At 36.1% G+C, this 16,670-nt stretch overlaps 1 protein-coding gene across 2 annotated transcripts in view; it reads right to left on the reverse strand.

Annotated features, from left to right (window-relative positions):
* The window catches only part of Klhl32 (kelch like family member 32), a 186,422-nt gene that overhangs the window by 16,869 nt on the left and 152,883 nt on the right, over positions 1 to 16,670 (reverse strand). For both annotated transcript variants that reach the window (XM_046431151.2, XM_058575539.1), the window contains one exon: positions 9,518 to 10,244. In XM_046431151.2, the coding sequence (XP_046287107.1) occupies positions 9,518 to 10,244 (727 nt within the window). The remainder of the gene's footprint in view (positions 1 to 9,517; positions 10,245 to 16,670) is intronic.

The raw sequence follows: 16,670 nt of genomic DNA on the forward strand, positions 1-16,670 counted from the left end.
ATTAGATTTCTTACACTTACATACAAATTTTCACTCAGATGACAATGTTTAGAAATGAGATATTGGATTACTAGTTGGGAGTAAAGACAAAAGTCTCAGTTAGTTATTTGGTTGATTACCTCTAGAATGTGAAACCACAGGAGGTGCCTAGCAAGCTTAGTGTAGTAACTTTTGCCAAGTCAGAACTGCAAAGGAAAATGTTGGAAATCAGTTCTATTTCTTTCCTTTTGAAATGATTTACAAATGAGCATATAAATAAAAAACATTTCTTCTCAGTATAAAAAAATAAATTTTATAAAAAGCATCCAAGTTTGCAGCCCACATTTCTTTAGCAGTGTTACTCATTTGCAGAGCTTTATCATTACATTCTCTTCACATAACACTCTTCACTTTTAGATTAATCTGCTGAAATGAGATGCTAAGGATTTGCATACAGATTTGACTATACAAAAATAGATATGGAATTAATAACAGTCTCTATATGTTTTAATTTCTCCTAGACTGGAGTACCCTTGCCTGCAGCAGTATTCCTGGCTTTGAAAGTCATCAAGCTGATTTGTCTGCTCTGGGTTATGATGCCACATGCTGCTATACTGTCCCCTGCAATCAAAGCACTTGCGAAGATAGATTCCAAGCCTTCCTCTATCGAGTATATTTTATAGATTGGCAGTTTTGATCTCCCTCCCCCACCCCAGAGGGGATAATCTGCATCTTAACAGCTTTCTATAGATACATCTGTCATTAAATATGCCATCTCATATCAGCTTCCATTTTTAAAGCCAAGTTTTCTCTAACTTTGAAGTGCCACAGTCAAAGTTAAGACTTTTCAACCAAAATTGAAAATGAGAAATCTTGTCATATACTTTTGAACTGTGACTTAGAGATATACTGTAGGTTCCCCCAAAGTCAAATAAGTCTTTTAAAGTTGCCAGAAGGAATGAAAAATTACCACCATGCTACCAATAGTGAGAAGTGCTTTCTATAATCAAGACAAGAGTAAAGCAGTTTTTCTTAAGCTTCCCTGTACAACTCCCCCCAAAATGTTGTGACAAATGAATGAATGAATACTGGAGAGAAGACGATGAGTAACTGCCAAACAAGCAAGCTTTGTCTCTGCTCCCAAGATCTGCTAAACACTCATACTGTGTTCAAAAGGCAACAACTGGTCAGTGCTGGCAGTGTATATAAAATAGAGTACTCAGAAAAACTGCTCTCATTATACTTCAGTCAGAGTGGGAAAAGTCTAATGGTTCATTTTGTTGTTGTTTTTCAAAGACAGAAAATACCTGTGTTCATAGAGAGTTCTACATTAAACTAGGAGTAGAATCCTCTGATTCCTAATATAGTGCTACTGTGTAACCAAGACAGAGTGGGATGCAAAGAACTGGTCGTTTCCATGCTCTTAGGTTGGAGAATACTCCAGTCTATCACAAGTTCTCTGCAACTTTCTTGGAGACTACAGTGCTCACCTTCATGAAAATCTAGAGGAACAGTTTTAAAACAGGCTATAGGATTAACATGGGCTCCTTTATGACTGTGTCTCTGGGAGAGCCATTTACCATAGCCAATGCTAGATTCCTCAGAGGCAAAATGGAGATGAGTATATATCCCTCATAGATTTGAAAGGAATTAGATAGAGTGTTTAGCATGCAGGCAATCCATAAATGGAAATTTACTAAAATACTATAGCCATTTTATTGACATTTCTAACCATTTCCATAAAAGGTACAAATGACTGTGTGGAATACTGAATTGATAAATTTTGTAGTCTTAAAATAGATTATTAGAGTTTATTTTTCTAATAGCCAGGATTACTACCCAGTTTATTTGGGTATCCCAGGGCTTTTTCCTTCTTTAATAGTTTAAGCTCCTCCTATATAAACTTGCTCCAATTCTCAAAAAAACTGAACCTTCACATTTAAAGTTTAATTACCCAAAGAATGACCAGGCATTAAGTGTGAGTTCATATTAGCTATTTTTACAGAGCTAAATATACTATTAGCTCTTGGGAAATGTGACATCATAGGGATACTTAAATAAATTCAAGAATAAACTTTTTTATTATCTATTTTTATACAATGTTAAACTGTCCATATTTTCAGAGTGTTAATAATGCTATATAAACAATTAAAGTTGAAAATATTTGTACTAAATTATCATTTCAAATCTAGGGATACTTAATCCATGCATTAAATTAAAACTAGCATCCATATTATTTCTGTTGTACTTGAGGAACTCACACAAATGAAGAGGTAAATAATATACTCAAAACCTATAAAAAAGGTCTCAAATTTACAAAATATAATGAAAAGGTTGCCACACTTTAAAATGTATATTATTTTTATGTCATTGAAAGTGAACAGGTACAAACTTAAATTCCAGACATAGGTGTGTTGTTTTAAGTAAATGAAATGGTAAAATGTACTGTAATGCTGATGTCAAGACGGGACATCTGCCCTTTAAAATCTCAACAAAATTCACTCTAATCCCCAGTCTTTGGAATCAGAATCCTTCCTCCAAATATTTTGCACATTAGGATTAAGCTCTGGAGTTCACCTCTGAGTATCTCTATTGGCTTTTCTGGGTTCTTGCTGGTCTTTTCTCTCTCTCCTGTGTCAACCAGCTCCATAAACCATTCCCCATTTCCATGATGTACCTTTAACCATCTTCCTTCATCTTGGGAATAAAAAAAATGACATAATCCACATGGTTTTAGCAAAAGCCATCCAGCTTACCCTTTATCCCAGCCTCTTGATTTCTAGAGTTACCATCTAGACTAAGCCAATTATCTCCATGAGGTAAATTCTAGACTCAATGGTTTGAGCTTTTTTAAAAAAAATAAAATAACAATTTTAAAGCTCATTAGATTACTATACTATAACACATGATTCTTTCAGAAAACAATTTCCTGACCCAAACCAATATATGCTGAATGTTAGTTACATGATCTGGGGAGTCATGTAACCTCTTTAAATCTCTCTGCATAGCAGGGTAAGAGTAAACAAAGTGCTGTATCTTCAGGACACAGGTCAGTGAATTTAGGATGAAACTTTCATGTTTTTGTTTTCTTTTTGAAAATGTAGGTGATCTGACTACTTTCTTTTAAACCACTTGGATTTAAAAGCAATGCAGAGTAGTTCATATCCCCATTTGGCTTCTGTCTCAAGTTAATTGTGTGGTTGTAGTTTTCATCCCTTTCAGATATGGAAGGGTAAAGACTGAGGGTAGAAGTAAAGAGGAGAAAAAAATAACTGTTGGGAGAAGCTGGTTGCTAGACTCTAAAGCAACGAAAATTTAATTCTTAATGAACATGCCAATTCACTATGAATTTTTTTTTTTTTTTGGCAGTACTAGGGATTGAATGTAGGGTCTCCCTGCATGCTAAGCAAACACTCTACCATTGATCTGTATCACCAGCTCTTTTTATATTTGAGACAGGGGCTTGCTAAATTGCACAGGCTGGCCTTGAACTTGTGATCCCCTTCCTTGGCCTTCGAAGTAGCTGGGTTTGCAGGCATGTGCCACTGCACCTGGTTTCACTATGAACCTTAAAGTGACATGTCAAGTTATGAAATACTAAACCTCTAAAAGGCTGGTGGCCTCCTCATGTGACAACTGTGTGCAGGGGCAACAAACAAGGGTTCTATTATCTACTGCCACAACAAATGAGGGCATTATGTTCTCCCTTAAGCAAACCTTCAGCCCCTGACTCTCACCTAACTGGGATCCCAGCATACTAAACTCCTTCCAGTAGGACCCTCTAGGCTATTCAGTTTAAAAGCCTTCCACTGTGAGTGAATCCAGAATCTGCCTTTTCCAATTCTCTGCTAAGAACCCCCCCCCCAAAAAAAAAAAAAAATAGAACAGAAATATGCAAATGGGGCCACCACAATTTTATAACTTCCAATCTTAGTATGGGCTCTGAAAACTTAATTTTAAAAAAACTGTCAATTCCTTCTCTATTTACTCTTTGAAGTTTTTTGCCAGGTCACTCTCCTCAGGCTTTCTGACCTAGTCCTGACATGACACAATCTCAACAGTCTATTCTGCCTCTCACTTGAATCTATCAACAAGGAAACCTCTCAGGTTCCTGTCCCTCATCTGTGAACATGCTTGGGTCCACACCTATCATTATTTTCTTCTCCCCAGGATTAGTGCAGGAAGGGTCTTTTTTTTCCCATTTAGAGACCCATCCCCGCCCCCCATACCTTCCTGCCTGTTCAGGACTCTGTGTCTGTTGTCAATATTGTATCCCAGGATTTATCACCATTGTTGGTACCTAGGATTCGCCCTCCGCATTTACCAACCAAATGGGTGCCCCTCTTTCCTACATCTTCAATTCCACTCAGTTCTTTTTCTTAACTATAAATTTTATTAATGCACATGTAACCTTAAAAAATGTCCTCATTTGACCCTCTTATAACTATGCTCTCTTTTCTCAGCTAAACTTTCCTCTTCCTTCTTTTCTAATCTCCTTTTTCTCTTCCTAAGGCCAAAATACTATTCATTTATAATAAAACAATGTTGCTATCATGTGGACTGAAATATGTGTGTACCTAGAAACAGGAAATTCTCTTCATGTAGGGGAAGCCAGGCAATAATTGAAAACTTGTCTGATAAAATCAGATTCAGTGAAAGTTTAGATGATACACTGTCCATGGGTATTGTAAAAGAGAATTTTCCAGATTTCTTGTCAATGTAACTTGGACCTATGGTTTCTACTTCCTGACTTTCCAGTCACATTAAACTACTAAATTCTAGTGTCCACTTGTTGAACTCCCCAGATTGCTTTCACTGAATTTCTCCTGATTGAAAAATGTAGTGGAAATATTTTGGACTTTGAAGTCCCTCTGGTCTTGGGCAGCTCTTCCTCACTGGACCTTCTGTGTGGTTCCTGTTAACACTCCTCCCCTCCTCCCACTTGTCCATCCTGCATACTAGGGCTCCTTCCTGAGTCCCCCACTCAGCATCCTCCTTACCAATGTTTCCCAACCTTCTGCCCTTGACTCATTTCCAGACCATCTCTGGCCCATGGGTCTTCTCATACTTTCTACTACCTCCGTCTATTATCTCACATTTGCTCTGAAAAACAGAAGACAATGTCCTCTCTGAGTCCAAGGGAGGGGTCTAGAGGAAAATCAGAGACAGTGAGGAAGTTAGGGACAGTGGAGCAGACTGTGTGGGAGAAGGATAGTAGGGCATGGAGAGGGCAAGTGTGTCACATATTTGGTGAGGTGAGTCAACACCCTACCCTCCTCTTAACTATTCTCCTCCCAAAGGATCAGCATCCTTGTTATAGTCAGCCTTTTGTGTCCATGGGTTCCACATTTATGGATTTAACCAACCACAGATGCAAAATATTTTTTGGGAAATATATCTATAATGAACATCTACAGACATTTTCCCTCTATCATTATTCCCTAATCACACATTAAAACAACTATTTACATAAAACTTTGTATTGTATTATACAGAATGACATACTTGGGTATATGCAAATGCTATGCCATTTTATGTAAGTGAACCCCTCTGAGGATTTTCCTATCTGTGGTGTGTGTGTTTGTGTGTGTGTGTGTGTGTGTGTGTGTCCTGGAACCAACTCCCCATGGACACTGAGCAACAATTATATAGGCATTGCTAGGTTTGTCCAACATTCTATTTGCCAGAAGGAGAGGGGTTAATGAATGTATATAAAGTATTCAGTAATCTGAGGCCAAGTTCGGTTGGAATTTGCCCCCCCCCTGCAATATTTACTCCCTGCATTGCAAAGACTCTGTACCTTGCAAAGATTTCTACCATAATAGTATCATGCACTATAATTATATACTAGGCTCTACTTTGTTCCTCTAGTGCTAGTCTAGAATAGGACCTAGGGAGCTTAGGAACTCTGCTCAGCATCTCGTGATTGATAAGAAGTAGGGAAATTTCACATGTATGTATGACCATACTCTACTGTCTCAGGACACCACAACAAAACTTCTACCATGCCTGCTGTTAATTACCAATATTTTGTACATAATTTTTAAAATGTAAGCAAAATACTATCTGCACTGAGAAAGGAAAGTGAAAACTATGGTGTTTTAAAAATGTTAATAAAATTTTACATTGTTCTAATTGTAATAGATACTAGAAAAACCAAACTCCCTTTAGTAGTTTTAAATAAATTAGTTATTTTAAAATGGGGCAATAAAGCTTCATATAAATTTAATCAAGACAAAAATAAACATAGCTTCTAGAGAGTTAAAGAAGCTTTAACATATGTTCTTTCATTAATGAAATATCTTTGAAATGTCTTTGATTGTCAGCTCCTAGAGGGCAAGAATTGTGTTTGCTGAATTAATTGTATTTATCTACGACCCAGCACTATACTTTATAAGGATGTATCATTCACTAAGAGAATCAATAAAGCATTAAATACATTGCTTTTGAGCAAATGCAATAACATTTGTCTTATTTTTATAGTTTTAAAGCTCTAATTTTGTAGCTAGCTTCTCATTATCTTGCTGCCATTAGACAAAAATAAAAAGATAAGTCGTTCTGCAAGATGAGCTCAGGATTAATTTTCCCGCACACACTAAAAGAAAAAAAAAGATATTTTTAGTAATTCACAGACTATACCTTACAACAGAGAGCATGTATTTTAAAACACAGCTGCAGGATATTTAATGCTTATTTTATTTCAGTACTGTGAATTCAAATTGAAATGGTATGGAGCATTTGTGAACTGGGTCACAATGTCAAATGCTATAGGAGCTTGTAAAATTTGACTATCTCTAACATCTTAAATTAAATGCTAATGGGTATAGCCATACAGCCTGAGTTCCTGAATTCCCTTCTGCTTGTCACACATTAAAAATTATGGACAGTGTTCAAGATGTCTTGAACCCAAGATGGACAAAAAGAGAAGTGGGGGAGGGAAGGAGGGAGGCAGCACGCTGAAAATATTGAGTCTCTAAAGAAACATTCATTTTGTGTTCTATGGAACAGAACTAAGCCTCTAAAATCCACATTCTATAATCCATACTACACCTCAGGCAAAGCTTGCAAAATTCCAGAAGGATGCCAATGACTCAATCCCCCATCAATTAAATTGGAAATACTTGATTATTTGGTCCAAGATAAGAAATAGCCTGAAACATTTTCATCTGCTCCAAAAAATTAGGTTAACATTTCTAAATCAGTGATAGGGATGGTGAAGTATACCTGTCTTTTTTTTTTTAAGGGGCCCATTAGCAAATCTAGTCACCCCTCCCTATTCATGGTTAGATTCACAATTGATTTATTATAAGCTGGGCCTGAGGAAAAAGGCAGATGACTGAAGGTATTAGAAATGTCAGGTGATTTCCTCTTCTTTCCAATTAAAGGTATTGTACTGTACACAGGAAAGTGAGTTTTTCATCTCAAGTACACAGTAGGGAGAAACAAACCTGAGAAAATTGTGATTGTTTTCATTAAGTACGGTTAACACAGGCAGCATACATTAGTGCAAAAGAAGAACAAAGAAAAATGTGTTTTCTTTACCAGTAGGAGAAACACAAAGTGAGAGAGCAGAAAGATATGTAATAAATTGACAGATTTAATAAAATGGAAAAGGAAACATACAGGCTCATATTGAAAGGGAAGTTAACTTGATACCAGGATGATTGATCTAGCTAGTCTAAGATGAGCTCCTGTGCTTTCTTAAGCCTCACTGAAAAAGGTACTAAGTAGTCCTATCTTTAAAACTATGTAAAGGAAACTCCAGCATTTCTAAAAAGCTAGCTTTATAGTCCAAAACATAAGGAATGTTTATTTAAATATGAGAAATTTATACAAAGTTTAGAAGGTGCAATGAAAAATTTAGGAATATAGTAAATTAACAATACATGAAACCAAATGAGTCAATGGAATGAATATAAATTGGGAGAAAACATAAACTGCATTGATTTCATAAATCCATCATTGTTCTGTTGTACAAGGAAGTACAGATCTGTTCTTTCTATTAGAAAATACTTATTTGCAGTGAGTTGAAGTTTCTTTAGCAAAACCAACAGGATATAGTCCTGGCAGCTATTTTCTTAACTGTTGAAATATATATTTCAAGAAAAAGAAAGAAGTTACTAGATAAACAAGGTTTTTATTTAAATATATCTCTATACACTAACGTACTCATTTCTACTGCTGGTTTGGTACATAGGAAGAGTAATTATTAGGTTCTGTTAACTTACTCTCTTCCATACTACTAGTCATAACTTCATTTATTAATTTATTGAGCACTTAAGCCCTAATGTTGGTTAGGTCACGTCAAAATCAGTGAATTTTCACCAGAGAAGCTGAGACTGTGAATGTGTCCTTGGTTATTGAAAACAAAAGGACAAAATGAGTAAAATACAAACAAATTTAATTTAATGTGAGTAAGAATTTTGTCAAAACAGCTGTTAAAAAATTGGAGATGATCACTGAAGAAAGCTGAGAAAACTTCACTTCATAACGGGATCATTTTCTCCAAGTACAAACATCAAAGTTTCCCTTACTATTTACGTCATCAATCTTTCTATTCCCCTTGATGACACAGAAATTCAAGTTGCATTTGGGTTACATTGTGTATCCCTCAACTGAAAGAAGATGCAACTTCCTTCCCTGTAGGCAATTCTTTCAAAAGCGGACACTTCAGGTCTTTCTCCACAGTGGGAATGAAAACACAGGTTGACACTGTGAGACTGATACTATATGCCCCACAGACTCCTTGTACATGCCAAAAGGCAGCCAGTAGGGGTGTGAAGGTGTTTGTAGGTGTAGATGAAACAAGATTAGTAATGATCAAATAAACCATTGAAGCTGGATTATGGGCTCGTGTTCAATATATTACTCCTTTTACTTTTTCCATAAACAAAAGTTGTCTAAGAAAAAATAAAAAGCAAATTAAAATAGAGCTCAAACTGTACTCCCAAATAATTAGTAAAAATGGGAAGGTAAACAGCAATGAAAGATTCAGATGGTAAAGAATAACACTATTCACAGATAATACAAAAGCTTTGTTTCATTAACTTAAATGCCTTCCTTCAATACACAGCATAGTTAATACCTAAATATATATCCATTGCTATACCCAGAAAAATGGATTTACTAGGCTTTTACCTTTTCTAACTTGACTGTGAAGAAATGACTTTTTGTCAGGCAGCCAAAAGAGAAAGAAAAAGCAAAGGACTTAGATAAAACACAAATTGTGCACCATAATCCAAGAATTGAGGGCTGATGATTTAAACAATAGAAGGTTTGATAGAAAAACAGATGTGATGGGCCATTAATTTTCAACTTAAATTTTTACACCACTAATCACTCATAAATTCATAGAAAGGTCAATTACTTCTAATTACATTGTTCTCTATGGAGTAGGTGCTCAATAAATGATTGTTAATTAGCTAAAATAGCATCCTTAACTCAATCACACAAGGACATACTACCAAAGCTTGACTTTTACATTTATGCCATAGTGAAAGTGTTTTTAGATAAATCCAACATATGAGGCATGTTCTACCTGATATCCAAAGAAGACCATCAGCCACATATCCAGCATGACATGATAGAGATCGATCAAAGGACTGCACAAAAGTCCATTTGTTCTTCTTGGGGCAATATCGCTCAACTGTAGGCAGAACCTGACGCAGTTCATTTCTGCCCCCAACTGCATAGAGGTATTCATCCATGGCACCCAACACAAAATGCTCCCGGCAGTTTTTCATGGGTGCTATCTCTGCCCAGGAATTACTGCGAGGATCATAGCGACAGGCAGTCCTCACAGCACACGTCCGGCCACTGGCATGCTCCACTTCCCCTCCTGCTACAAAAAGAAAGTCCCCCATGACTGCCACACAGTGGTGACTCCTTCCCACAGGCATGGGAGCCAGTTCACTCCAGTTGGCAATGGCGGCTATGAGAGCATTCTCCTGATCAACAGGATTAAAGTACCGAAGTTCCTTGACTTTACACACCTCACGCTTTTTCCCACCAATGATATATAGAGTATCTGATTGGAAGCGAGGTTTGGTCCTGCAGGTCTGCCAGACAGGCTGTGCATAGATGCTCTGGTGGTATTCCAGGGCCTCGTTGACAAGAGCTGTTGCCGTCTCACTTGCCTGGACGAGGGGATGGGACAGGGCAACTGTATGGAGAGTATCCACATCCATTAGGCCAAAGCGGATGTACTGCAGGAGTTCATCCATGTACTGGTAATGGCAGTTGTGTTCCAACCACCTCACAGCTAGCTGAAACAGAGGGAAGTGAGATAAGAAGAGAATCAAGGGTAAGAAAGAAAAAGCAACATCAATGACATATACACAGGCCTCCATGTAGTCTTTCAGACACTTAATACAATTTTTCCTACACAGTACAATACTGGAATATTTTTTATTGGTGCATTACAATTATACCTAATAGTGGTATGTATTGTAATGCTGGAATATTTTGATACCCAGGCAAGGAAATTTTCCCCCCGCCCATATCAGCAGAGACACAGAAGAACTGTGGTAATCATTGCCATCTCAGTTCAAGTAACATGTTAACCCCATGAGGCAAGATGCTGTACTAACATGAGAAAAATAAGAAAACATGAGATCATCTGGAACCATGGGATGTACGTGAGAGAAAATCAGTATGACGTTAGTAGAATTATTTAGAAAGAAAAAAGACTTTCCCTACCCTTTTGGATGGCATAACAGTCAGGAAGCAAGAAGGAAAAAAGTAAGGTTGCAACTTGACAATTTTATTTACTTATTTTCTGTTAATTAGTTTTCACCTTGAAGGCAGTTGTTATTTGCACATGTAAGATGCTGACAATTTTTTAGGGTCATTTTCACAAGCAGGGGTAGAAGAGTTTATCTTTGTATGTGACCAAAATAGTAGAACACAATCCTTACTAACTTTTTAACTCACCCTTCCAGATCTCTTACAAGAAAGAAGGGATTAAGAAATTTTGGTTATAGGAAAAGATAATTTCTTAAAATGGAAGCAGGTACATTAAATTATAAATAACAAAATTAACATTAATTTAAAAAATACCATCAAAGAAAACAATTCACTTATGAACACCTGAAATAATTTAATTAATGTGACTTGATATTTAAGTTTGGCAAATGTTCCCATCAACATAAAACAGTATATATAATATCTCTAGTCAATATATTTGATATGAATTATTCTTAGCAGAACCTATGCTAAACTAGATTTCCTAGACAACACCAATTATGGTGTTGGATCTGAAGGAGTTAGCAGGAAAAAAGCCATGAATTGGAACATTAAATAATTTTTTTGTGTTTTACTTCTTTTCTGAGCTATGGAATTAGGGTTCTGGGCTTCCCTGTTCAGATGACGCATAGCGAACAGAAGAAGAGAGAAGGAAGTATGGTACTCTTGTGTCAGATTTTCATCCCAGTAAAAAGAATCACTAGGTTCTCTGAAGCACTGGATAATTTCAGACTTCCAGAGTTTCTGCATCCATTTGACAAAAGGCTCCAAATGTCCAGGTGCCTTTTGGACTTGTCTTTTTAGCTTCTGAATGAAGTGAATGAGGAAATGAATTTGCTTCTGCTGTGTAGGGAAGTGCATCCTTAATAATTACAGAGTGAAGAGAAATGATAAAGAATGTCACTGGGTACCAAGAGGCAGGCACCAGGGAGGGCAGATAACTGACACTCTCTAGATGTTCTCATAGAAAGTAGTATTTTAATTTTAATTCGATACCAACCTGATGAAAAAAATGGACTATATATGGTAACATAATCAAAGATGTTGCGAAACAAAATGCCACTCATCAATCACCAGGTCTCTGCCAGAAGTGGAGAGGGCATTCCATGTATGGCATCCTAGTTTTCATCCACCCTAATTTTAGAAGTTTCAAGTGATGGGGTTCCAATTATCTCCCTAGAGAGATAACTCAACAACATACTAAATGATTTTTCATTCTTTGCCCATAGAGTTTCCAAAAGTTCTCAGGAATAAAGTCATCTTGCACAAGGTCATTTCTTGTGTACCAGGTAAAATTTTCTGAAACTAATCTTTGATATTGCTCCTAACTTAATTGAGTAATTCCAGTTGATATTGCTTTGCTTTACAAACAATTTCTCAGCATCCTTACATCCTTATTGTTTTGCATCTTTCATATAGATATCACAGGAAACAGCTCTGGAGAAACATTAGATAAATATCCATGTCGCCATAGCTTCTTTTTATAGCATAGTGCTGCCCATTTAATTATTTTTCTCTCTCCTCATAAATCAGTTCTTCCTATGTCATAATTAATCTTCCATCCCATCTCTGAACACTCTTCAATTTATCTTTATACCAAACAGTATCACTAACTGCATGAGAGATACACAAGCCTCAACTATGCTCTGCTGTTAAGGAAATCTCTAACAAATCAAATTAGCAATTCAACAGTGACCTCTGTGTGCTATTACTGATTAATTTCTGGCTTTCTCTCTACCACCCCATGTCACATGTATCATGATTCTTTCCATGTCCAATTTCCCTATATATTATATATTACAATACTTTATGCATATATATTTGTTTGCATTTTCTGAGTAATTTTTATTTCTTTCCAACATTTTTTAACTTTTACAGATCTCATATAATTTTCACACCATTATAATTTATTTACATTATCAGAACACCCAAGTCATCTATATTTGGTGGGTTTATTTTTCCTCTAGATCAAAGATGAATGTAATGAACTATTCTGCCACCAACTCAAACCTTGAATGCACATGAATTACCAGGGATTTCTGGTTAAATGCAGATTCTGATTCAGTAGGAAGAGTGTGGAATTAGGAGTTTACATTTCTATCAAGCACTTTGGTGATGCATATGCCACAGGTCCATGGATCACACTTTGATTAGGATGGTTTCAGATTGATTTTTATTCATAAAACAGTGTTCTTCTACCATGGTGTCTGAATTTAGTTACTTCAGAAAGCCACATTAACTGTTCCATCCATAGGATAAAATGCTGCCCCACTGGAGTTAATGTTTTAAATTGAAGAAGAACTCAAAGTAATACCTTAATTAAGATATAGGACATGTAATTAGCTTGACCGTATGGATAAGATAACATCTTGAGACTCTGGTTCTATATGGTCTATAAATCAACAGTTGACTTATGTTATCAATTATATAAAGTTAGTCTTATTAAACATACTGAACTTTTGCTTTTGCAATAATACATAAATAAATGTAAAATTGTTACTATGCTGTCTTTTTACTTTACGTTTAAAAAATATAAAGGAGAAAAACAACTGAAAGCAAAGATAGTTTCTATTTAGCCTAATAATGAAAGAAATAGGGAGAAAATTTCAAAACAATGAGCCATTTCAAAATCACTTCCATGCTGTGAACCTCACTGAAGCACTATTCACTTCTATGCTTAATTAAGGGCAAGATTGTGGAAAGAATCCAGGAACCCATTTAAGGGCTTGAAGACTATAGTAAGCGGAAGACAGATTGATCACTGAAGCATCACAGAACCCAAAGACCACAGTTAGCTTTGTAACATATATTGGTGCTTCAGCTTGGAAAAGGTTATTCTTAGAACTGATGGATTTTAAAATGATGACACTACACTGAAAAACCATAGTTCAGAGGAGGCTGAAATCCTGTTTTATCTTATCTATTCTGGCATAGTGATACCTCCACCACCCTAAACTCTAATATTTAATGGGGGAGAAAAAGAAGCATGAGGTCAAAGTCCTACCTCCCGCATTTTTGGTGACAAATCCAGCAAGAGTGGAAAAGAAATTACAGATTCAGTTTGGGAGGGCTCAACAAAGACTGCTCAGGAAATAGGGTCCTTAGGTGAGATTTTCCTAAACAATGTGTAACAGCAAATGAGCATCTCCAAAAACACCAGGGGATTTCCCATGCACCTTGCCTAACTCAATTCATGTAATCCCAATAGAGAATCATTCCTTCCAAAAAGGAGTCTTGGCTATAGCTTAATCTGACCCCCATTCATCTATCTTCTCTCAGATTCTTGATAAGCACAGTCTTTGGCCCATAGTTGCCTATAAATATTTGCTTCAAAATGAAAAATTCTTTGCAACTGTTCTTAGGCTATTTCCATTTCTCTTAAACAAACAATATCAATTCCTTTACATCTTTATTTATCTTCCACAGACTGTAGTTTCCCATTTTATTATCTTATCATTAATGGTTTTCCTATAAGGCCTTTATAAGCTCTCAGAACTCCACATGCAGCACACAGTGCTCTACACTTACATATATATAAGCCCTTGTTTTCCTCCCTAACATGCTTGGTGCTGGCTCACTCTATTTGAGATTCTTGACGATGCAAGAAACACTACAGTATTTTAAGCTTTCAAATAAGTAATAAATTGTTCAGGCAAGAAGAAACTTTAGAATACATTTGGTTCAAGCTTCTCAATTTTATAGCTGGAAATCAAATCCAGACAAGTTAACTGAACCCAAGTCATGCAACTAATTAGTAGAAAAGCTGCAACCAGAAACCCAGTTATTAAATTCCATAATCTATTTTCTATTATGTCAACCTTGTCATTATTTTACCATCAATAATTATTTTAAGGTAGTATCCAGGCAGACACACTCAAGTTCAAATATGACTTACATATTCTCTAAATTAGAAAAATAGAATCCACTTTAAAGTAAGTACATGTTGCTTCCAGATAGGTACCATATATTAATAGTACTAATTAAAGAGTTTGTATTTAAAGAACAAGCATTTCAGGGGAAAGGACATGCTTTGAATCTTAAATTAGTGTTTCGCTTTTTTTATTTTTATTTTTTGGTAGCATTGGGGATTGAACTCAGGGTTACACTACCACTGAGCTATATTCCCTAGTGCCCACCCCTTTATTAATTTTTATGTTGAGACAGGGTCTTATTTAGTTTCTGAGGCTGGCCTTGACCGTGCAATCCTCAGTTTCCCGAGTCATTGGGATTACATGTGTGCCCTACTAACACCTGGCTATGTTTTGAAATCTAAAATTCTAGATCCTTTTACAGAAGTAGATATTTTGAAGTCCAAGTCTGCTTAAATATGTCTCTACATATGTGTGCTATAAAACATGACCCTAAAACAATAAGAAACCATACCCTGACAGATTCCTAGAAAATGTATTAATTATCAAGTCATATTAATCCCAAAATACACATCAGTACGCTCTTCCCCAGAAGTATCTTTATGCTTTGCAAACAGATAACACAAGTGCTCTTAAAAAACAGCTTCTCAACAGATGAGTTATCAAATCTTTTAAAGTAACGATAACAAAAAGTAAAGCTTTTATGACATCATCTAAAACTATTTCTTTGTCTTGGTCCACAAATATTCTTTTTATACTCAAAAGGATGTTCTTATGGAACTCATCAGCCCACACTGAGTAAGCAATGACTGGTGTTTTTTCATAACCTTACTCTGCCCTGTTGGCCAGGGGAGGCAATTATTATTCTCCAATCTAAAATGTGATTTGTAGACAGCTTTGCTGAAGGTGCAGACTGAGCTTTCCTTTTTGCAGAAGCCCATGCTGTGAAGGCACAAGTGTCTACGTCCTTGCCAGTCCTGACATCCCATTCACAAAAACCAGGGCACCTGTTTCCCCTGACTGCCCAAAAGGCAGCATAAATCTTACAGTTCTGCAGCTTCAGAAAGGGACAAAGGAAGGGCACAGGAGCAAATCAACAACCAACTGACACTGAACCTCCACCAGAGTGCTGGGCATGTTAAATAGCACCTGGGTAACAAGGAGTGGGAATCAAAGCAGCATGTTCTAATAGAATGAACAATGCTGCATAGATGTAACTTTTCCTGTCTAAATGAACTATCAAGCATGCTCTCTTGTCTTCTCATCCAGGTCTTCAAAGGGAAGTTCAGTGATTGCTATTAAGTAGACTATTTTATACACTATTTTAAAATGCCTTGAATTCTAATAAACCTGAAACTTTAACACAATACCCTCTTAATATAAGTACCATTTCTTTACTTTAAAAATATGGAAAGTTTCCCTAATACAAATGAGCAGATGTTGGGATTTGCCATGCTATATTGCACAGAAGCTCACCTCTTTAATGTGAGGCAAGTAAGGTCCAAACAGTGATATATTACACCAGAATAATGACTGCCACAGAAAAGAAAGCTTATGTTACTAAATAAATGCTCAAAATCTTACATTCACATTCTTTCCTTTAATACCAAATGAAAAATTTCAGTTCAAAAAGACAGCATTCCCATAAAACCCCAAAGCACCAGAAACGAAGGATTCAGGATCAGAGCGTTTTCTTCTACCAGAACAATGAAAATGTTCCCATAGAAGAATATTAAAAATTATAACAGTGCTTACACAAGTGCTACAATTAAAATTGTGCCAACATTTTGCTTGTAAAACAGATTTTTCAAGGGAGGTTGCACGTTAACCATTATAGCTGACTATAGACATGCAAGACACATAGGCTATTTTTTCCTCTAAGAAATGTATTTCAGTGAAATCAAATCTGATGAGGCTCCAGATCATATACTGTCAGGGGAAACAAAAAACCTGACAGATTTTAAAAAGAATATTCAGCTTAGCAGATGTGATAATAAAACATATTCTTTCATTGTTCATTTAAAATTTTATGAAGTTGGGAGATTGATAGCATTCTTATTTTCACCTTTTGTATAAAAT

This window comes from Marmota monax, unplaced genomic scaffold (assembly GCF_021218885.2).
Source record: "Marmota monax isolate L192 unplaced genomic scaffold, Marmota_monax_Labrador192_F-V1.1 WCK01_AAM20220418_F8-fsc00013, whole genome shotgun sequence".
Taxonomy (NCBI): Eukaryota; Metazoa; Chordata; class Mammalia; order Rodentia; family Sciuridae; genus Marmota; species Marmota monax.